The sequence below is a fragment of the Triticum urartu genome, chromosome 2A (genome assembly GCF_056163025.1).
Source record: "Triticum urartu cultivar PI428250 chromosome 2A, HENAU_Tu73, whole genome shotgun sequence".
In the NCBI taxonomy this organism is placed as follows: Eukaryota; Viridiplantae; Streptophyta; class Magnoliopsida; order Poales; family Poaceae; genus Triticum; species Triticum urartu.
The window spans coordinates 727,352,955-727,376,162 of record NC_141874.1 but is presented as its reverse complement, the minus strand read 5'-3'; the positions used below and the strand labels follow the sequence as shown (position 1 = coordinate 727,376,162).

Below are 23,208 nucleotides of genomic sequence, written 5' to 3'. Positions count from 1 at the left end.
TATAGTTGAATGTGTTGTGCACTGAAAATTTAATGTGTCAATTATTGCAGTGACAAATGGAGAAGCTAGCCAGTTTTTTTCAGTGGAGTTTGAGCACAATGGGATTTTGTTGGGGGAATGCATAGGAAGAGAAATGAAGTTCTCTTACATTGGGTGCAGTCATCAAGCTTTTGACTACTGTCATTCAGACACATGGTCACTGGGGATGATCAAGTATTGCTTGGCAAGGATGGACTATGATCCTACAGACCCTCAAATCAAGGTGTATTGGATTTTGCCAGATAAAGACTATGGTGATGGCCTGCTTTGTGTGGACAATCCAGATGTTATAGCTGCTATGGTGAGGTCCAGCAGAGAAGCGAAGACATTGGATTTGTTAGTTGATGAGGAGAACAAGATTCAGACCTTATATCCTGAAATCATACTAAAAGGATGCCCAACTGCAGATGGAAATGAGGATGAAGAAGGAGAGGATGCAGATCATGATGCAGAGAATGCAGAGGAAGAAGAGGATGCAGAGGCAGATCATGATGCAGAGAATGCAATGGAAGGAGAGGATGCAGATGCAGACAATGCAGATAATACACTTGAAAACAATGATGGAGAAGAAGAGTTGAATGAAACTGACTCAGACTTTTATGATAGTGACTATGATTGTGAAGATGGAGATGATGATTTGTTTGCTCAGAATGTGGACAAATCATTGAATGACAACAATGAAGAAGAGGAAGAGATATTTGAGGAGGAAGATCCACTGGATGATGATGAGCTCAACCTGTCAAAAGATGAGTTGGAGAAGTTGAAATATACATTCAAAAAATTCAATGCAGAAATGGATATGAGCAACCTAATCTTCAGGGTTGGGCAAGTATTTGAGAAATGAAAGAGCTAAGGGAAGCAGTCACTGCATACACAGTCAAAAACAGAGTGAAAATCATTAAAGCTAGAAATGAGGCAGAGAGATTCATTGGTGTGTGTCAACCTGATTGCCCTTGGAGGTTGAAAGCATCTAGAGACAATAGAACAGGAAGCATTGTCATCAGAGAGTACAATGGAGAGCACACCTGTCAGAAAACATGGGATTCCAAGTGCTTGACAGTGAAGTACCTGACTGAGATATTTATGGATGAGTTCAGAGACAACAAGAGTATGGACTTGGGTACATTTGGAAGGAAAGTTCAGCAGAAGTTCAAGCTTAATCCAGTGAGAATGAAGCTTGGCAGGGCCAGGAGTGCTGCACTTAAGATCATACATGGTGATGAGAAAGCACAATACAGCCAGTTGTGGGACTATGGACAAGAACTGAGGAGAAGTAATCCAGGGAGCATATTCATTGTTTGCACAACCAAAGTGAAGGAAATAGGTGACCTGCTTCCAAAAGATCACCTATCTTCACTATATTGGTCCTATGATGCTTGCAAGAGAGGTTTCCTGAGGGGGTGCAGGCCAATTCTATTTGTTGATGGCTGTCACCTGAAGAGCAAATACAAGGGTGTGCTGCTTACAGCTGTTGGGATTGATCCCAATGATTGCATATTTCCAATTGCAATGGGGATGGTGGAGGTGGAGTCAACTTACTCTTGGGAATGGTTTCTCACCACTTTGAAGAATGATTTGAACATCATTAACACCTCCCCTTTCACTATAATGAGTGACAAGAAAAAGGTGTGTTCCATTTGTCCAAACATGCTGATGTTGCATATTTCCATATGGTGCTGTTGTCTCACATGTTTATGAACTAATTTTGCAGGGTTTGATCAATGCTGTTGAGAAGATATGGCCAGATGCAGAACACAGATTTTGTGTTAGACATCTTTATCAAAACTTCCACCAGAAGTTCAAAGGAGAAATACTGAAGAATATGTTGTGGGCCATTGCTAGGTCAACTAATGTGGACAAGTGGACCTTGAACAGAGAGAAGCTGAGGGCACAGAACTTGGAGGCATATAATTGGTTGGATGGCAAGCCCCCCAACCAGTGGGTGAAAGCATACTTCAGAGATTTCCCCAAGTGTGACATCTTGCTGAACAACATGTCAGAGGTGTACAACAGGTAAACTTCAGTTAGTTCACTTTTGTAGCAAACAAGTTCAGTTATGTTTAACACAATCTTGCAGTGTCACTGAGTTCTGACAACACTTTACTATGTCTCTCTTGCAGCTACATCTTGGATGCAAGAGAACTGTGTGTTATATCAATGCTAGAATGCATAACACATAAAATTACTGTGAGGCATGACAGAAAGTACAAAGAAGCTTCAGAAAACTGGACTGGACTTATCTGCCCCAAGATTAGGAAGAAACTGGACAAGAATGCAGAGTACTCAGGTAACTGCTTTCCAACACATTCAGGACTTGGCATTTATGGTGTTGAATCAGGCAACAACAAGTATGTTGTGGATATTCCAGCAAGAACTTGTGATTGCAAAAAAATTCAATTGGATGGCATCCCTTGCAATCATGTGATTGCCTGTTGTAGAGCTGATAGGATTGACCCTGAAACATTGGTTCACAAGTGCTATAGCATAGAAAACTATCTAAAGGCATATGGGCACAACATCATGCCTATGAGGGACAGGAAAAGCTGGGAAAAGATGAATGGCATTCCCATCCACCCTCCAGTCTTCACAAAGAAAATGGGCAGGCCAGCAAAGAACAGGAGAAAGACACCAGAAGAGAAGAAGAAGAAAGATGGAACTGTTTACATCAACAAAAAAGGAGTGGCAATGCATTGCTCAGTGTGTGGCAGTGCTGACCACAACAAGAGAGGACATGCCAAGTTTATGAGGCAACATGAAGCTCAATTAGAAGATGATGATGAAGTTGGAGATCCTTCAATTCTGCAGGTTAAATCAGTGATTTCAGTTTACTGTTTTTCTCTGAATTAGGACTTTGAACAGTGATTTCAGTTAACTGCATTTAAGTTCAGTTATGTTACTAACATGATTTTTTTTTCTGACTACAGGATATTATGCCAACAAGAATTGATCCTAGGCTTGATCCTATGAATGACAGAAGCAGTATGGTCTACACCATAGGCCAGGAGGTGCACTTTTAATATTACTGTCTTTCTCTGAATTTGTACCTGCATTTCATTTTCTCATTTATATCTTCCTGACATTTTGTGATCCTGCATAGGAGAGGGCATATCCTCCTGGGCCACTTCCTGAAGAGTCTGCTTTTGTGGTGCAAGCTAGGGATTCTATCCCTCCCAGAAGAACCACAACCACAGCCACAACAAGTGTGAGGGGAAGAGGAAGAGGAAGGAAGAAAGCTGCAGTAGTACCACATCCAGATGAGCCAGGGTCACGTGCAACTGGAGGAAGAGGAAGGAAGAAAGGAAAGACAGTGAGATCTGGCACTACAGAGAGAGGAGGATCTTCTGGGAGTAGAGCAATAGGCAGAGGAGTGGCTGGGAGGAGAGACAGGAGGGAAGCTAGCACTTATCCAGCATACAGGCTCATGTTTGGTGAAGATGGAGCAAGGGAGCCAATACCTGATCTCAATTTAACTGAAGAAATTCCAGTTTCTCAGAATGCACCTGGGTGTGACAGTTAGATGTCTGTTTAGTTCATAAATGAACTTCATGCTAAACTGTAGAAGTTCATGTCTGAACTTCATGGCAGCATTTTTGAGTGCAAGACATTTTTCATAATTTATATTTTGTGGCAATGACATTTAGAATTTTTTGGTGACAGACAATATACTTGAGTTGTTTCATAATGTCTGAACTCCTGAATTTTGTGCTAAATTTTATGCATTTGGTGAATGTATGAAGTAACTGAATATGGTGATGAAGCACATGTACTCCATTTTACTAAAATAACTGAATTTGGGTGAACTCCATTTATTGTGTGTGCTGGAGACGCCCAAAATTAAAAAATAAAAATAAAAACAAAAAAATGTTTGGCCTGGGTCTCGAACCCAGGACCTATGGTTTGACAAGTAGGGTACAATGCCAGTGCAGTAAGAGTAGGAACTTGTTAGTGCTACATGGAGTAATCTACTTGTACTTCTCCATTTTCCTGAATTTTGCACCTCCACTTTTGCACTAACTGAATTTTGCACCTCCACTTTCCATGCCAGTGGGGATTTTTTTGAACTAACTGAATTTTGCACCTCCATCTACTTGTACTGCTCCATTTATTGTGTGCTGGAGATGCCCAAAATAAAAAAAATAAAAAAATGCTGGCCTGGGTCTCGAACCCAAGACCTGTGGTCAAAGAAGTAGAGTGCAATGCCAGTGCGGTAAGAGTAGGAACTTGTTAGTGCTAGATGCACAAAGTTACTTGTACTCTTCACAGAGACGCCCACTCCATTCTGGACGGTTCGCATTCCCACCCACCGCATCAATAAATCCACGCCCACCCACCGCTCCGCCCACCACTCACCACTCCCCACACACCGACCACGTCGCCTGCTCTCTCCACTCACCACCGCCGGCCACCGCCGCCATGGCGAACGTCGAGGGCTGGAAGCTCGCACTGGAGGATCTGGCCGACAACGACCAGTCCTTCCGCGCGCAGATTCGAGAAGTCTGCACCTGGTTCCCCACCCCGAAGATGATGCTCATGCATGCGCCCGGGTTGGCCAAGCAGCTGACGGACGGCGAGAAGGCCCGTGCCTTCCCCACAGGACTGGCAGTGCCGCCGCCGTCCTTCCTCGTCTGGGCAATGCGTGAGGGTACGCTCAACGTGGATCCGTACCAGCGAGCTAGGTGGTGGATGTACCGCTCCACCTCCCCCTCGACGACGACCCTGCGAACGTCGTTGGCGTCGTGCTCGCGCAGCCTGCTCCAATCGACCCTGCGGACTACGCCTCTGACGATGACCTGACAGAGGCTGTTGTCATCAGTGACGACGACACGGATGCGGACGAGGTTGTGCTCGTTGCGCCGGTCGCCAGAGAGGGTGGCAGAAACATGCCCATCGACGTCGAGCTCCTGCCGGACGTCGAGCTCCTGCCAGAAGAGGTGAAGGTTGAACAAGAAGAAGAGGTGAAGGAGCCAGAGCAAAACAAGAAGAAGGCGCCTCTGAAGAAAGAGGTGAAGAAGGTGCGTCGCTCCATCCGCCTGCAATAGCTCAAGAACTGAAGAAGATGCAGAAGAGGTGCAGAAGAGTAGTTAGGTATGCTGATCTATATGTTGGCATATAAATTATCTATTTTGAGCAGTCCATGTTGAACTGTTGTATCTGTTGGCAATTTGGGTGTTGAAGTGCTGTTGAACTGCATGTTCTCTGCCCATGTGTGTCTGCTGTTGAACTGTAGGTTGTCTGCTTATGTTGTGCCCATGTGCACACATCCTAAAATAGAATGTACTAGGTGCTCACTTTGTGCCAAATATGCCAAGTTGTACTACCTGAAGATCCCTGGGCCCTTCGAAATGGTTAACTTAACTGAAATTTGCACTGTTATGTTAACTGAATTTTGCTTAAGTTAACTGAATTTTCATGTCAAATAAGAGAATCATTGATTTCAGTTAAGTAAACAAGCTACTGATTTCATGTGAAATAAGAGAATTTTGCAACATAATTTTTCAGTTAAGTAAAGTGGCCACTGATTTCATGTCAAATAAGAGAATTTTCAGTTAAGTACACAGAAATGAGTACAAGCCACAGATTTCATTTCAAGCCACTGATTCCAGTTTGGAATGTTTACAACACTGAACATAGATAATAGGTAGCCACTGATTTCATATAATCAGTACAAGTAGCAACTGATAACAAATAGTTTCACCTCTCAAATCATGCCAAATACTAAATTACCTAACTTACTAGTGCTACAACACCATACAACAGTGCAGAGCAGCAGACCAAACAGGCTAACCAAATTTCCCTCCTATCCCTAGTTCTGATCTCCTTCTTGTGCTTCATGATCATGGCCTTCCTTTCTTCCTTCAGCCTCATAATTTCAGCATCCTTGTCAAACACAAATTTCTGAAGAGCCACATTCTCTTCAGCAAGTTTGCCAATCACCTGCCTAGGTCTCCCCTGCCATTCCTTGTCCACCCACTTCAGATAAGCACATGTATCATAACCCTGCAAAACAAACCAATTTGTTCAGTACAACAATTTGGTCACATCAACCTCTAACAACTACAGATAAACAACACACTTTTGTAAACAAAAGTTGGGCACTTGACTAACCTCACGAGGACAAACAAGAAATCTACGACCATAGTCATATCCATCAGAGCAAACTCTTCTCGCAGGTTTCAGTAAGTGGCAACAATGGTCACTTTTGTTAGTGCCATTGAAAGCAGCATCAGGAGAGGAAAGAGGTATACCCCAGTCAAATTCGGGTAGGTTTTTAGTCCCCTACCATGGCCATCAAATCAAATGTTAGCATCAGGAAGCTCAAATTCATGGGCATCCGAAGCAAATTGGCGAGGGGAATGGGGACACGCACCTTGCAGAAATCGACATCCATGTAGCGCACCTCTCCGGTGATTTTCGCCCAAGGCTCACCGTCCTTCGTCATGTCGGCACCGGCGAGGTCACATCCATTGAGCGGGAGAGGGTGGCTTGAGGACGACGACGCCCCTGCTCCACGGCGTCCTGCCTGCTGCTTCCCGCTCATCTCGACAGGGCGGCGGAGACGGCTGCCGGCGGAGAGGGCGGCCGACAGGGCGTCGGAGGGGAAGGCGGAGACGGCTGGCGGCGGAGAGGGCGACGGCAAAGGGGAGGAGCTAGGGATTTACGAATGGGGAATCGATGCAGAGAGAGAGGGCGAGGGGGCTTTTTGTAAAATACAGAGAGTGCAAGGGGGCTTTTGTAAAAGTAAGGCGTGTGCCAAAATCCAGCATGGCATGCCAAATGTCGCGTCCACAGCTGCTTTGTATGAATTTGTTACAGCAGTCAAGTTGGAGGACTAGTTTTGTGGGGTTTTTTAGTTTGTGTATGAAACTGTTCCCACCCCTGCAAGTTTATGTACCAATAGTGGTATTAACTCCTGTTCACATCCTGCAAACTGGTTCTCTCAATGGCCTGCCAAAGTTTTTACCATGGTCAGGGGCGTGGAGATTTTTCTTTTGATGCTTCTCTTGGTCTCAGATTTTGACCTGTGGACGTTGTTGACCATTGTACTATTGAAAAAAACACATTTGGACGAACAACGTTTTAAGGTTTTGTTCCTTTTTTCTACACCCTCTTTTCCAAAATATAAGGCACTGGTTGACTTTTCTGGTCTTTGTCGTTGCATAACCTTGATTATGATTTATATGTATCATATGTCTATAAAATTATTATACGGATATATAAAAAAAATGCAAGACAAATACGACTATGCACCCCGCAAAAAAACTATACTATCTATGAATGTTCAATCCATATACTTCGATATATATTAGTGGCCAAAGCTATGCGTCAAAATACCTTGCAAAGCTGAGTGTGCCTTATATTTTGTTATGGAGGAAGTACCTTATAATGACGTTGTTAACACGCTGGTTCGCCTAACTTTGTAAACAGATTTGTTTCATGGGGCAACCAACACCTTCCATAACATGTTAGCCAAAAATAAATATTGCTTTCAGCCTCAAAATCATAAATTCTATTCGGTAAAAGAAAATCATAAATCCCATTACAAAGTTTTTTGTGATAGTCATATAGTAACGGTGCTCAATACGGTGACCATGGCTTGTTGATGGTGTTCCTAATAAATTGATGCCAGTAAAAATTTGTACTACACTGGTAATGTGTTGGTCTTCCCGGCTAACGCTATGAGTGGATCCGCGCCGACCCACACGGCCGGGGCCAAAACAAAGACCGACGTGTAGGTCACCGTCAATGTCTACGACCAAGACTACCCCACGAGCGCTGGATTCCAGACCAGCGGCCGAAAAAGCAAACCGCATCGCCATGCCTTTCAACTCCTTCAATTCGTCGAGTTTAGAGTCCTTGAGCACCTTCTTCAAGACCTCGTGCTCCTCTTCCTCCATGGCTATAGGTGGACATGTTGGTGGGCACGGTGATGTCGAGGGTGCACGCGCGCATGAGGTGGCCTATGAGCACGCGCGACATGTGGTGGGCTAGGAGAACACGCGGCATGGGAAGCAAAGAATGACTCCACCGCATGACGTGATCATCCCGGAAGCAATTGTCCCATATTGGTGACTCAATGGTGTACCTCAGGTCCTAGAGTATGTCTAGAGGGAGAAGGGCTTGTCGGCGGTAGATCCCGAGAAGACGAACGTGTACGCTGGCTGGGATGGTTGGACTGGCACTCACTCGGGGTTGAGGTGCCACCCATCCGGCAGGTGCAAGTCACCCCAAGGCAGCGGGTCACCCACATCCCAGTACCATCGGCACGTCGCACGCCGACAAAAACAAGAGGGTGCTCTGATGAGTATAACTATCATGGTATTAAAAAGTGCCCGGTCCAATTAAATGAGTGCGCACGTATGATTGTGTAAGGTTTCGGCAATGGAAAATGAAGGTTTCCGTGTCATTATGACGATACAACGATACAAGAACACTATGGGGGTGTGACTTTTATGATATAGATTACAAATGCTCGTTCATTATTGTTGTTTCCTCTTAATTGAGTTTAACCACACCAAGTGTTGGCGCCTAGACACACACAAAAGAAGAGAGAGAGAGAGAGAGAGAGAGAGAGAGAGAGGTCAGGAGTGGCGGCGAAAATAGGGTGGTGCTCCGATTGGTACAACCCTCAAGGTATAAAAAGGTGCCCGGTCAAATTAAAAGAGTGCACACATACAATTATGTAAGGTTTGGGCAATGGGAACTGAAGGTCCCCATGTCATTATGACGATACCACGATACAAGAAAACAAATGAGGGTGTGACTTGCATGTTTTAAATTACAATTGTCTGTTCATTATTGTTGTTTACTCTTAAGTGAGCTTAAGAACGTCAACTGTTATCGCCTAGACAGACACAAAAGAAGAGAGAGAGAGAGAGGAGAGAGAGAGGGGGGAGTGAGTGAGAGAGAGGGAGAGGGAGAGAGAGAGTGAGTGAGTGAGAGAGAGGTCGGGAGTATAAGGATGGTCGGGACGACGGTGGACCGTCGAAGGGAACTGCTCGATCAGGGTGGTACGTTGAGGGTGTATAATATTAGAGGTATAAAAGGTGCCCGGTCCAGTAAAGAGAGTGCACATATACAATGTGCAAGGTTTGGGTAATGAAAAATGGAAGTTCTTGTGTCATTATGACGATACAAGGATACTGACCACCATGGGGGTGTATAAGTTTCATCTTTCATTCATAATTGCTGTGTCCTCTTATGACAACTCTACAAATATATAGGAGTGGGTGTAGCCACATGTAAGTGTTGGTTCTAACATTGCATTCTGATCCTTCTATCCCTGGAGCAACACAGAGAGAGAGAGAGACGCACACACAAACACACACAAGAAGAGAGAGAGAGAGAAAGGGAGAGAGAGAGAGAGAGTTAAGGATGGTCGGGGGGGCGGTGGACCATCAAAGGGAGCTACTCGACCAGGGTGGTGTGCAGATGGGGTATAATGTTAAAGGTATAAAAGGTGCCCGGTCCAATAAAGAGAGTGCACACATACAATGTGCAAGGTTTGAGCAATGGAAAATCAAAGTTCTTGTGTCGTTATGATGATATAAGGATATTAGACCACCACGAGGGGTATACGTTTCATGTTTCATTCAGAATGTTTGTTCATAATTGTTGTGTCCTCTTATGCTAACTCTACAAATATATACGAGTGGGTGTAACCACATGTAAGTGTTGTTGGGAAACGTAGTAATTTCAAAATTTTCCTACGCACACACAAGATCATGGTGATGCATAGCAACGAGAGGGGAGAGTGTTGTCTACGTACCCTCGTAGACCGTTCGCGGAAGCGTTATATCAACGCGGTTGATGTAGTCGTACGTCTTCACGTCCGACCGATCCAAGTACCGAAAGCACGGCACCTTCGAGTTCTGCACACGTTCGGCTCGGTGACGTCCTCGCCTTCTCGATCCAGCAAGAGGGGCGAAGTAGTAGATGAGTTCCGGCAGCACGACGGCGTGGTGACGGTGTTGGTGAAGAACAATCTCCGCAGGGCTTCGCCTAAGCACTACGAAAACTATGACAGAGGATAAACTAGAGGAGACAGGGTTGCCGGCACACGGCTTGGTGCTTCTTGATGTGTCTTTGGTGCTAGCCCTGCCCCTCTATTTATATGTTGAGCCCTGGGGTCGAAACTTGGAGTAAAAGCCTCCACAAAGTCGGTTTCACCCGAAAGGCAAGAGTCCTTCTCGGACTCCAGGGCCAGACGCCAGGGACCCTGGCGTCTGGCCCCTGGACTCCGCAAAACTTCCTTTTGCGCTTTCCAAAAACCTTGTGGGCTTTCCCCTTTGGCCCAAATAAAGTGTTCTCGTACCCAAACATTTCGGGAAACATCCGGAACCCCTTCCGGTGATTTCCAAAACCCTTCCGGTGACCAAACACTATTATCATATATATCAAACTTTATCTCCGGACCATTCCGGAGTTCCTCGTCATGTCCGTGATCTCATCTCAGACTCCGAACAACATTCGGTCACCAACATACATAACTCATAGTACTATATCGTCAACGAACGTTTAAGCGTGCGGACCCTACAGGTTCGAGAACTATGTAGACATGACCGAGACACATCTCTTGTCAATAACCAATAGCGGGACCTGGATGCCCATATTGGCTCCTACATATTCTACGAAGATCTTTATCGGTCAGACCGCATAACAACATACGTTGTTCCCTTTGTCATCGGTATGTTACTTGCCCGAGATTCGATCGTCGGTATCCAATACCTAGTTCAATCTCATTACCGGCAAGTCTCTTTACTCGTTCCGTAATACATCATCTCACAACTAACATATTAGTTGTAATGCTTGCAAGGCTTATGTGATGTGTATTACCGAGAGGGCCCAGAGATACCTCTCCGACAATCGGAGTGACAAATCCTAATCTCGAAATACGCCAACCCAACATATACCTTTGGAGACACCTGTAATGCTCCTTTATAATCACCCAGTTACGTTGTGACGTTTGGTAGCACCCAAAGTGTTCCTCTGGCAAACGGGAGTTGCATAATCTCATAGTCATAGGAACATGTATAAGTCATGAAGAAAGCAATAGCAACATACTAAACGATCGGGTGCTAAGCTAATGGAATGGGTCATGTCAATCAGATCATTCAACTAATGATGTGATCTCGTTAATCAAATAACAACTCTTTTGTCCATGGTTAGGAAACATAACCATCTTTGATTAACGAGCTACTCAAGTAGAGGCATACTAGTGACACTCTGTTTGTCTATGTATTCACACATGTATTATGTTTCCGGTTAATACAATTCTAGCATGAATAATAAACATTTATCATGATATAAGGAAATAAATAATAACTTTATTTTTGCCTCTAGGGCATATTTCCTTTAGTCTCCCATTTGCACTAGAGTCAATAATCTAGATCACATCACCATGTGATTAACATCGATAGTTCACATCATCATGTGATTAACACCCATAGTTCACATCATCATGTGACCAACACCCAAAGGGTTTACTAGATTCGGTAATCTAGTTCACATCGCTATGTGATTAACACCCAAAGAGTACTAAGGTGTGATCATGTTTTGCTTGTGAGAGAATTTTAGTCAACGGTCTTTCACATTCAGATCCGTTATGTATTTTCCAATTTTCTATGTCTACAATGCTCTGCACGGAGCTACTCTAGCTAATTGCTCCGACTTTCAATATGTATCTAGATCGAGACTTAGAGTCATCCAGATCCGTGTCAAAACTTGTATCGACGTAACTTTTTACGACGAACCTTTTGTCACCTCCATAATCGAGAAATATTTCCTTATTCTACTAAGGATAATTTTGACCGCTGTCCAGTGATCTACTCCTAGATCACTATTGTACTCCCTTGCCAAATTAGTGCAGGGTATACAATAGATCTGGTACACAGCATGGCATACTTTATAAAACCTATGACTGAGGCATAGGGAATGACTTTCATTCTCTTTCTATCTTCTGCCGTGGTCGGGCTTTGAGTCTTACTCAACTTCACACCTTGTAATACAGGCAAGAACTCTTTCTTTGACTGCTCCATTTTTGAACTACTTCAAAATCTTGTCAAGGTATGTACTCATTGAAAAACTTATGAAGCGTCTTGATCTATCTCTATAGATCTTGATACTCAATATGTAAGCAGCTTTACCGAGGTCTTTCTTTGAAAAAACCCTTTCAAACACTCCTTTATGCTTTACAGAATAATTCTACATTATTTCTGATCAACAATATGTCATACACATATACTTATCAGAAATGATGTAGTGCTCCCACTCACTTTCTTGTAAATACAGGCTTCACCGCAAGTCTGTATAAAACTATATGCTTTGATCAACTCATCAAAGCGTATATTCCAACTCCGAGATGCTTGTACCAGTCCATAGATGGATTGCTGGAGGTTGCATATTTTGTTAACACCTTTAGGATCGACAAAACCTTCTAGTTGCATCGTATACAACTCTTCTTTAATAAATCCATTAAGGAATGCAGTTTTGTTTATCCATTTGCCAGATTTCATAAAATGTGGCAATTGCTAACATGATTCGAACAGACTTAAGCATAGATACGAGTGAGAAACTCTCATCAGTCAACACCTTGAACTTGTCGAAAAACCTTTTGCGACAATTCTAGCTTTGTAGATATTAACACTACTATCAGCGTCCGTCTTCCTCTTGAAGATCCATTTATTTTCTATGGCTTGCCGATCATCGGGCAAATCCATCAAAGTCCATTCTTTGTTCTCATACATGGATCATATCTCAGATTTCATGGCCTCAAACCATTTTGCGGAATCTGGGCTCATCATCGCTCCTCATAGTTCGCAAGTTCGTCATGGTCTAGTAACATGACTTCCAGAACAGGATTACTGTACCACTCTGGTGCGGATCTCACTCTGGTTTACCTACGAGATTCGGTAGTAACTTGATCTGAAGTTTCATGATCATCATCATTTGCTTCCTCACTAATTGGTGTAGGTGTCTCAGAAACCGGTTTCTGTGATGTACTACTTTCCAGTAAGGGAGGAGGTACAGTCACCTCATCAAGTTCTACTTTCCTCCCACTCACTTCTTTCGAGAGAAACTCCTTCTCTAGAAAGTTTCCGAATTTAGCAACAAAAGTCTTGCCTTCGGATCTGTGATAGAAGGTGTATCCAATAGTTTCCTTTGGATATCCTATGAAGACACATTTCTCCGATTTGGGTTCGAGCTTATCAGGTTGAAGCTTTTTCACATAAGCATCGCAGCCCCAAACTTTCAGAAATGACAACTTTGGTTTCTTGCCAAACCACAGTTCATAAGGCGTCGTCTCAACGGATTTAGATGGTGCCCTATTTAACGTGAATGCAGCTGTCTCTAATGCATAACCCCAAAACGATAGTGGTCAATCGGTAAGAAACATCATAGATTGTACTATATCCAATAAAGTACGGTTATGATGTTCGGACGCACCATTATGCTGTGGTGTTCCAGGTGGCGTGAGTAGTGAAACTATTTCACATTGTTTTAATTGAAGGCCAAACTCGTAACTCAAATATTTTACTTCTGCGATCATATCATAGAAACTTTTATTTTCTTGTTACGATGATTCTCCACTTCACTCTGAAATTCTTTGAACTTTTTAAATGTTTCAGACTTGTGTTTCATCAAGTAGATATACTCATATCTGCTCAAATCATCTGTGAAGATCAAAAAATAATGATACCTGTCGCGAGCCTCAATATTCATCGGACCACATACATCAGTATGTATGATTTCCAATAAATCTGTTGCTCGCTCCATTGTTCCGAAGAACAGAGTCTTAGTCATCTTGCCCATGAGGCATGGTTCGCAAGCATCAACTGATTCATAATCAAGTGATTCCAAAAGCCCATCAGCATGGAGTTTGTTCATGCGCTTTACACCAATATGACCTAAACGGCAGTGCTACAAATAAGTTGCACTATCATTATTAACTTTGCATCTTTTGGTTTCAATATTATGATTATGTGTATCACTACGATCGAGATCCAACGAACTATTTTCATTGGGTGTGTAACCATATAAGGTTTTATTCATGTAAACAGAACAATAATTTATTCTCTTACTTAAATGAATAACCATATTACAATAAACATGATCAAATCATATTCATGCTCAACGCAAACACCAAATAACACTTATTTAGGTTCAACACTAATCCCGAAATTATAGGGAGTGTGCGATGATGATCATATCAATCTTGGAACCACTTCCAACACACATCGTCACTTCACCCTTAACTAGTCTCTGCTTATTCTGCAACTCCCGTTTCGAGTTACTAATCTTAGGAACTGAACTAGTATCAAATACTGAGGGTTTGCTATAAACACTAGTAAATTACACATCAATAACATGTATATCAAATATACTTATGTTCACTTTGCCATCCTTCTTATCCGCCAATCACTTGGGGTAGTTCCGCTTCCAGTGACCAGTCCCTTTGCAGTAGAAGCACTTAGTCTCAGGCTTAGGACCAGACTTGCGCTTCTTCACTTGAGCAGCAACTTGCTTGCCGTTCTTCTTGAAGTTCCCCTTCTTCCCTTTGCCCTTTTCTTGAAACTAGTGGTCTTGTTAACCATCAACACTTGATGTTTTTCTTGATTTCTACCTTCGTCGATTTCAGCATCACGAAGAGCTTGGGAATTACTCTTGTCATCCCTTGCATATTATAGTTCATCACGAAGTTCTACTAACTTGGTGATGGTGACTAGAGAATTCTGTCAATCACTATCTTATCTGGAAGATTAACTCCCACTTGATTCAAGCGATTGTAGTACCCAGACAATCTGAGCACATGCTCACTAGTTGAGCGCTTCTCCTCCATCTTTTAGCTATAGAACTTGTTGGAGACTTCATATCTCTCAACTCGGGTATTTGCTTGAAATATTAACTTCAACTCCTGGATCATCTCATATGGTCCATGACGTCCAAAACGTATTTGAAGTTCCGATTCTAAGCTGTTAAGCATGGTGCACTAAACTATCAAGTAGTCATCATATTGAGCTAGCCAAATGTTTATAACGTCTGCATCTGCTCCTGCAATAGGTCTGTCACCTAGCAGTGCATCAAGGACATAATTCTTCTGTGCAGCAATGAGGATAAACCTCAGATCACGGATCCAATCCGCATCATTGCTACTAACATCTTTCAACACAATTTTTCTCTAGGAACATATCAAAATAAACATATGAAAACAACAACGCGAGCTATTGATCTACAACATAGATATGCTAATACTACCAGGACTAAGTTCATGATAAATTAAAGTTCAATTAATCATATTACTTAAGAACTCCCACTTAGATAGACATCCCTCTAATCCTCTAAGTGATCACGTGATCCAAATCAACTAAACCATGTCCGATCATCACGTGAGATGGAGTAGTTTCATTGGTGAACATCATTATGTTGATCATATCTACTATATGATTCACGCTCGACCTTTCAGTCTCCGTGTTCCGAGGCCATATCTGCATATGCTTGGCTCGTCAAGTATAACCTGAGTATTCCGCGTGTGCAACTGTTTTGCACCCGTTGTATTTGAACGTAGAGCCTATCACACCCGATCATCACGTGGTGTCTCAGCACGAAGAACTTTTGCAACGGTGCATACTCAGGGAGAACACTTCTTGATAATTAGTGAGAGATCATCTTATAATGCTACCGTCAATCAAAGCAAGATAAGATGCATAAAGGATAAACATCACATGCAATCAATATAAGTGATATGATATGGCCATCATCATCTTGTGCTTGTGATCTCCATCTCCGAAGCACTGTCGTGATCACCATCGTCACCGGCGCGACACCTTGATCTCCATCGTAGCATCGTTGTCGTCTCGCCAATCTTATGCTTCCACGACTATCGCTACCGCTTAGTGATAAAGTAAAGCATTACATCGCGATTGCATTGCATACAATAAAGCGACAACCATATGGCTCCTGCCAGTTGCCGATAACTCGGTTACAAAACATGATCATCTCATACAATAAAATTAGCATCATGTCTTGACCATATCACATCACAACATGCCCTGCAAAAACAAGTTAGACGTCCTCTACTTTGTTGTTGCAAGTTTTACGTGGCTGCTACGGGCTTAAGTAAGAACCGATCTCACCTATGCTTCAAAACCACAATGATAGTTTGTCAATTTGACTCCGTTTTAACCTTCGCAAGGACCGGGCGTAGCCACACTCGGTTCAACTAAAGTTGGAGAAACTGTCACCCGCAAGCCACCTATGTGCAAAGCACGTCGGGGAAACCGGTCTCGCGTAAGCGTACGCGTAATGTTGGTCCGGGCCGCTTCATCCAACAATACCGTCGAACTAAAGTATAACATGCTGGTAGCCAGTATGACTTATATCGTCCACAACTCACTTGTGTTCTACTCGTGCAAATAACATCAAACCATAAAACCTAGGCTCGGATGCCACTGTTGGGAAACGTAGTAATTTCAAAAAATTTCTACGCACACACAAGATCATGGTGATGCATAGCAACGAGAGGGAAGAGTGTTGTCTACGTACCCTCGTAGACCGTTCGTGGAAGCGTTATATCAACGCGGTTGATGTAGTCGTACGTCTTCACGTCCGACCGATCCAAGTACCGAAAGCACGGCACCTCCGAGTTCTGCACACGTTCGGCTCGGTGACGTCCTCGCCTTCTCGATCCAGCAAGAGGGGCAAAGTAGTAGATGAGTTCCGGCAGCACGACGGCGTGGTGACGGTGTTGGTGAAGAACAATCTCCGCAGGGCTTCGCCTAAGCACTACGAAAACTATGACAAAGGATAAACTAGAGGAGACAGGGTTGCCGGCACACGGCTTGGTGTTTCTTGATGTGTCTTTGGTGCTAGCCCTGCCCCTCTATTTATATGTTGAGCCCTGGTGTCGAAACTTGGAGTAAAAGCCTCCACAAAGTCGGTTTCACCCGAAAGGCAAGAGTCCTTCTCGGACTCTAGGTCCAGACGCCAGGGACCCTGGCGTCTGGCCCCTGGACTCTGCAAAACTTCCTTTTGCGCTTTCCAAAAACCTTGTGGGCTTTCCCCTTTGGCCCAAATAAAGTGTTCTCGTACCCAAACATTTCGGGAAACATCCGGAACCCCTTCCGGTGATTTCCGGAACCCTTCCGGTGACCAAACACTATTATCATATATATCAAACTTTATCTCCAGACCATTCCGGAGTTCCTCGTCATGTCCGTGATCTCATCTCGGACTCCGAACAACATCCGGTCACCAACATACATAACTCATAGTACTATATCGTCAACGAACGTTTAAGCGTGCGGACCCTACGGGTTCGAGAACTATGTAGACATGACCGAGACACATCTCATGTCAATAACCAATAGCGGGACCTGGATGCCCATATTGGCTCCTACATATTCTACGAAGATCTTTATCGGTCAGACCGCATAACAACATACGTTGTTCTCTTTTTCATCGGTATGTTACTTGCCCGAGATTCGATCGTCGGTATCCAATACCTAGTTCAATCTCGTTACCGGCAAGTCTCTTTACTCGTTCCGTAATACATCATCTCACAGCTAACATATTAGTTGTAATGCTTGCAAGGCTTATGTGATGTGTATTACCGAGAGGGCCCAGAGATACCTCTCCGATAATCGGAGTGACAAATCCTAATCTCGAAATACGCCAACCCAACATATACCTTTGGAGACACCTGTAATGCTCCTTTATAATCCCCCAGTTACGTTGTGACGTTTGGTAGCACCCAAAGTGTTCCTCCGGCAAACGGGAGTTGCATAATCTCATAGTCATAGGAACATGTATAAGTCATGAAGAAAGCAATAGCAACATACTAAACGATCGGGTGCTAAGCTAATGGAATGGGTCATGTCAATCAGATCATTCAACTAATGATGTGATCTCGTTAATCAAATAACAACTCTTTTGTCCATGGTTAGGAAACATAACCATCTTTGATTAACGAGCTACTCAAGTAGAGGCATACTAGTAACACTCTGTTTGTCTATGTATTCACACATGTATTATGTTTCCGGTTAATACAATTCTAGCATGAAAAATAAACATTTATCATGATATAAGGAAATAAATAATAACTTTATTATTACCTCTAGGGCATATTTCCTTCAAGTGTTGGTTCCAACATTATATTCCCATCCTTCTATCCCTGGACCAACACACACACACACACATGAAAACAGAGAGTGGTCGGGAGTAAAAGGATGGTCAGAGCGTCGGTGGACTGTCAAAGGGAGCTGCTCGACCAGAGTGGTGCGCCGAGGGGGTATAATGTTCGAGGTATAAAAGGTGCCTGGTCCAATAAAGAGAGTGCACACATATGATACGCAAGGTTAGGGCAATGGAAAATGAAAGTTCCCGTGCAATTATGATGATACAAGGATACTAGCCCACCATGAGGTGTATAAGCTTCATGTTTCATTCAGAATATTTGTTTATAATTGTTGTGTCCTCTTATGCCAACTCTACAAATTTATATTTCGAGTTGGTTTAACAACATGTCAAGTGTTGGTGTAACATTACATTGTAATCCGTCTCTCCCTGGAACAACACACACACACACACACACTCATGCATACACACACACACACAAGAAGAGAGAGAGAGAGAGAGAGAGAGAGAGAGAGAGGTCGGGAGTATAAGGATGGTCGGAGTTGCCGGTGGACCGTCAAAGGGAGCTACTCGACCAGGGTGGTGCGCCGAGGGGATATATTGTTCGATATATAAAAGGTGCCCGATCCAATAAAGAGAGTGCACACATACGATGTTCAAGGTTTGGCAATGGAAAATGAAAGTTCCCGTTTCATTATAATGATACAAGGATGTTTGTTTATAATTGTTGTGTCCTCTTATCCCAACTCTGCAAATTTGTATTTCGAGTTGGTTTAACCACATGTCAAGTGTTGGTGCAACATTACATTCTAATCCGTCTCTCCCTAGAGCAACACACACACACACACGGTAGTGGAAAGAAACAACCCCTACAATCAATGGTCAATGACGCGCTGCTCTGATCGCTGTCTGATCCAGTGTTTTGTCAGACGGGAAAGTAAATTAAAGCATTTTTACTTTTGCACCGCGTGCAGCGCTATACCGTATCCAAAAAATACTCAACTTGGGCATCAAATTCCTAATCTCTGCATAGACTTGTGGAAAGGTAGCACCGTAACTTGTATTGCTTGTCGGCACGTTCACACATGCAATGTCAGGTTTCCTAAAGTGCCATATTGGTCAAAACTATCCATCAACCATGCGAAAATAGACATTACAATTATCGTTGAGCCATTTTGTTTAGCGGCTAAAACACACTGTTTTATTTTTCATATTGAATTATGCTGCTCAGCTTTTCTTCAGAGAATGACTCCTTCCTTTTTACGAAAACAAAATTACGCTGTGCATCCTATACTTGAGATACGTTTTTTTACTCTTAAGAAGATTCACGATTCACTGTTTTTTTTTAAGAAATATTGCATGAACATCATGCCATAACAAGTATCATTGGGCTTTTTAGTGCAAACAATATTCTCTAGAGGTGGGAATATTTGCTATATATACCATTAACGTGTTCTACAAACTTTTGCTTGTTTTCTGAGGTTCAAAATCAGAACTAGTTTACAACACTGAACATCATTTGGACTAGTTTTCTAAGGTTCAAACACAGGAACCTTCAAGCACTTGTATTGTTTGCTCATCACGTAGGCACCTTCAAGCATATGGAACTGTTCATGGGCTAAGAACTTTTGCACGTGGGCCGAGGACTGTGCATCAGTAAGATGGCAGCCTAGCACTGCGCCTAGTGGGCTAACAAGAGGGGACCATGTACCACTTTGCCCTATATGAGGAAATAAGAGTGAAGCACCTAAAATGCAAGAATTATAAAAAGGGAAAGTTGCTGGACCGTATCCCAAAGCAAACATGTGGCCTTGATTACAACCTCTAGAGAGAAACACAATAGCCATGCTTTTCCTTAGTAATATATAAGATTATTCTACACCCTTAGTAATGCTATATACAAAATCTAGTAAAACAATGTACAAAATGTAGTAATTTTGAAAATGTTTTTTTTACTATCCAAATTTGTAATTTACTACATTTTCAAAAAATTACTATATTTTATATATTGCGTTACTACAATTTGTATGTATCACCCCAGTAACAATACATACAAATTGTAGTAACGCAATATATAAAATATAGTAACTTTTCTGAAAATGTAGTAAATTACAAATTTGGATAGTAAAAAATATTTTCAAAATTACTCTTATTCTACACCCCAATAACGATACATACAAATTGTAGTAATGCAATATATAAAATATAGTAATTTATCTGAAAATATAGTAAATTACAAATTTGGATAGTAAAAAAACTATTTTCAAAATTACTACATTTTGTACATTGTTTTACTAGATTTTGTATATAGCATTACTAGGGTGTAGAATAAGCTATTCTACACTCACGCTTAGAATAGCGGTATCCTATATATGTATTCTAGCTTGTTAATTTAACCTAAGCTGTGTTGGTAACCAATGCACGCATGCAACCACACGTGCTTCCTCTCAGCGAAAAGCAGCGTTAATATCTCAGTTTTTTTTGCAGGTAAATATCTCAGTTATACACACACACAACTTCCCTAGATTTGTTATCTATACAAAATCCAACGGCTCACACCGTTCTAAAGAAGCACACAATCCGTGTGATTCGGCCTGATTGGTCGACTTGATAGCGCTGCGTGACGCGGTACTCTGTTCTCCGGCCGGCCATGTGCACAAGAAGCAAAATATTTAACCCTGCAAGCCCTTCAATGAGCACAAGAAGCAAAAGAAGGCTTAGTGTGTGATTCTCACATGTTTTTCGTTAATGTCATGGTTACTTTTGGAGGCTTTTTTGTGCTACTAATGTGATGTACTTGTGGACTTGACCTTATATGTGAAATAGTATGCGGTGAACTAGTACTGATTTATGTGGTGAATGTGAACCTAAATGTGATGTATGTGTGAACATGGATGTTTCTGGTAGTTGTTCATGTTGTGATGCATATTGTGTGTGTGTGTGTGTGTGTGTGAGAGAGAGAGAGAGAGAGAGAGATCTAGGATGAAATTACGGGGGAGGTTTTGCCCAATTTTCATTTTTGAATTAAAATCAAAGGACAACTTTTTGGATTGAAATCAGTTCATTGACCAAATTATGGGGTCTTAATTGGTCATTTAACATGACCAAATATGTAACATAACTGTAGATATTGTCATGTACAAATTTTTAGTCACCTTATGCATCAAGGGTAAAAAGGTCTTTTCATGTCTGTCTTTAACACCGTTGGTGAACACAATGCACTAGAGTGTCATATTAAAAAAAAAATTAAGACTAGTAGCTGTCAAACATGGAAGAAAATTTTCTCCAGAGCCAAATAAAAAACCACATTTTAAAACAGTGTCAGATAAGAAATTTGCTCCGAATTAAATGAACGGGCCAAGATGGGCCGAGCTGAAGAAGAACACGTATTTTGTTTTCTCTCATCTGGCCTTGCTGCAGCTCCGCCGGTGTCCATCGTAGGCCATCGGTCCATGGCTGCGTCCTTGACATCCGGTGCCGCCGCCGACATTCGGGAAACCATCCCCGCCACGGCTCTGTTCTCCTGCCACCTTGAACCGGACGACCAGTGTTCTCGCCTCCGTTGCTGGAGTTTGCCGCCTCGGCCAGCACGTCGAGCACCACTGCCATCCTCGACAGCTCCGGCGTCCAGCGTGCTGCTTCCTCTTTATGCGCGTTTGAGCTCCGCCGCGAAGCGCGCTCCGGGACAGCCTCGGCTCCAGCACTGCAAGACGCGAGTCGACGCAGCGCATCCCCGAACACGAGAGCGTGGGTCGTACAGTTATCCTCTGACGGGATAAAATAAATAAATGGGACGATCCAAAGCAATGTGCAGAGATTTTGTAATCATGCACAGTAGAATATCACTAACTCCAAGAATATACAGTACTATATAATTAGAAATGAGGAATATAATTAGATCCAGATCGAAGCATGAGGAATATGTCAGGTGGCGATTGATAGCCCACGTGATCAAGCATGGTAGCCACGTGATGTCTAGTCGAGTCCAGCTAGGACTCCAAATGCCCACGCCTTATCTAGCTAGCTCTATAAAAGCCCCGGCAGACCTCCACACCAAAACAACCCACAGCAGGCATAAGCAGTGAGTGAGTGAGTGCATCGACCTTCCGTCAGCTATAACTTTGCATCGATCTGGTCATGGCAGCAGCAATGCTCCCGAGGCTCGTTGCCGTGACGGCGCTCGTCGCGCTGATGTGCGCCGTCGCTGCCGCCCAGAAGGTACCTGCCGTCGGCGGTGCGCCGACGTGCGGCGTTGTCGATCAGAACGTCGTGAATGCGTGCTACGAGAGCTGTGGAAGAGGTATGAAAATTGCCACTGCCGACAGGATTATTTCGACTGGTACGATCAAGGTTCAAGTGGACTGCTGCGTAGCCTTTGGAGGCCACTCGTGCATGTGCGAGATGAAGAAGAAGTGGAAGGCTCAGGGCAAAACTGCCCAGAATAATGTGCAGTGCGTCAGGGAAAAGGCCTGCTAGTGAGCACGCGCGGGAGGTCTCTTCGTGCATGCAAGACCTCTAGTTCGTTTGATGTGTGTGCTTCTTGCATGTTAATTTCAAGCGGTCGATGTCCACCTGTTCCTTGCTTGCTTTTATTTGCTTGTGTGTGTGTGTGTCGTGTGAGTGTGTTCTGTTTTTCTACGTGTGAGAGCATTGGTCGGTCAGTTGAGTCTTTTTAGTTTGTACCAATCAGAAATAAATGTGGGCGGAAGTTCTTGTGTCATCCTGTTTTGTTGTATATTATTCCATGCACCCCAATACATATTATAGTACGTCACAAGATTAGTACATGCACCGCAAGATTCAGGATAGCTTATACGTGCCCTGCCTCTGTCGACATGGGTCGAGTGGCCAAAGAAAACTTCGATCTTCATGCTGTCTGCAACTTCCGCCTAGTTCCAACTTGACAGGAATTTAACGCAGCGCTAGCTCATAATCCAAGCAGTGCTGGTTGCGACGTCAGACTGGCCCGCTGGCGAGTGCGGCCGGCCGGCTCAGGCCGCGCTGCGAGCCGTTCGTGCAGCAAACCTCCGTTGCACGCGT

The 23,208-nt window shown here is 43.2% G+C and overlaps 4 protein-coding genes across 4 annotated transcripts; 3 read left to right on the top strand and 1 right to left on the bottom strand.

The window, feature by feature from the left end:
• Positions 1-205: 205 nt before the first annotated feature.
• LOC147987239 (uncharacterized) lies at positions 206-876 on the top strand. The gene is made up of 2 exons (XM_087542320.1): positions 206-789; positions 831-876. The coding sequence occupies exons 1-2, from the start codon at positions 206-208 to the stop codon at positions 874-876; spliced, it is 630 nt and encodes a 209-aa protein (XP_087398446.1).
• Positions 877-879: 3 nt separating this feature from the next.
• LOC147987238 (uncharacterized) lies at positions 880-3,556 on the top strand. The gene is made up of 5 exons (XM_087542319.1): positions 880-1,665; positions 1,751-2,052; positions 2,160-2,844; positions 2,964-3,044; positions 3,137-3,556. The coding sequence occupies exons 1-5, from the start codon at positions 880-882 to the stop codon at positions 3,554-3,556; spliced, it is 2,274 nt and encodes a 757-aa protein (XP_087398445.1).
• Positions 3,557-5,763: 2,207 nt separating this feature from the next.
• Positions 5,764-6,537, bottom strand: LOC147987237 (uncharacterized). Its single transcript, XM_087542318.1, has 3 exons — positions 6,407-6,537; positions 6,145-6,315; positions 5,764-6,036 (listed from the first exon to the last, which is right to left on the bottom strand). The coding sequence occupies exons 1-3, from the start codon at positions 6,476-6,478 to the stop codon at positions 5,764-5,766; spliced, it is 516 nt and encodes a 171-aa protein (XP_087398444.1). The 5' UTR covers positions 6,479-6,537.
• Positions 6,538-22,215: 15,678 nt separating this feature from the next.
• LOC125534357 (uncharacterized) lies at positions 22,216-22,888 on the top strand. Its single transcript, XM_048697612.2, has one exon. The coding sequence runs from the start codon at positions 22,306-22,308 to the stop codon at positions 22,642-22,644; it is 339 nt and encodes a 112-aa protein (XP_048553569.1). The 5' UTR covers positions 22,216-22,305; the 3' UTR covers positions 22,645-22,888.
• The last annotated feature ends 320 nt before the right edge of the window (positions 22,889-23,208 follow it).

Bases quoted from the DNA above. Each gene is read 5' to 3' on its own strand.
- LOC147987239 (XM_087542320.1), top strand. From the start codon at position 206: ATGATCAAGTATTGCTTGGCAAGGATGGACTATGATCCTACAGACCCT. The intron at 790-830 runs GTTGGAGAAGTT...AATTCAATGCAG, and splicing joins CTCAACCTGTCAAAAGATGA to AAATGGATATGAGCAACCTA.
- LOC147987238 (XM_087542319.1), top strand. From the start codon at position 880: ATGAAAGAGCTAAGGGAAGCAGTCACTGCATACACAGTCAAAAACAGA. The intron at 2,053-2,159 runs GTAAACTTCAGT...TCTCTCTTGCAG, and splicing joins ATGTCAGAGGTGTACAACAG to CTACATCTTGGATGCAAGAG. The intron at 3,045-3,136 runs GTGCACTTTTAA...GATCCTGCATAG, and splicing joins TCTACACCATAGGCCAGGAG to GAGAGGGCATATCCTCCTGG.
- LOC147987237 (XM_087542318.1), bottom strand. From the start codon at position 6,478: ATGACGAAGGACGGTGAGCCTTGGGCGAAAATCACCGGAGAGGTGCGC. The intron at 6,316-6,406 runs GTGCGTGTCCCC...TGGCCATGGTAG, and splicing joins TGGATGTCGATTTCTGCAAG to GGGACTAAAAACCTACCCGA. The intron at 6,037-6,144 runs GTTAGTCAAGTG...TTTGTTTTGCAG, and splicing joins TTCTTGTTTGTCCTCGTGAG to GGTTATGATACATGTGCTTA.
- LOC125534357 (XM_048697612.2), top strand. From the start codon at position 22,306: ATGGCAGCAGCAATGCTCCCGAGGCTCGTTGCCGTGACGGCGCTCGTC.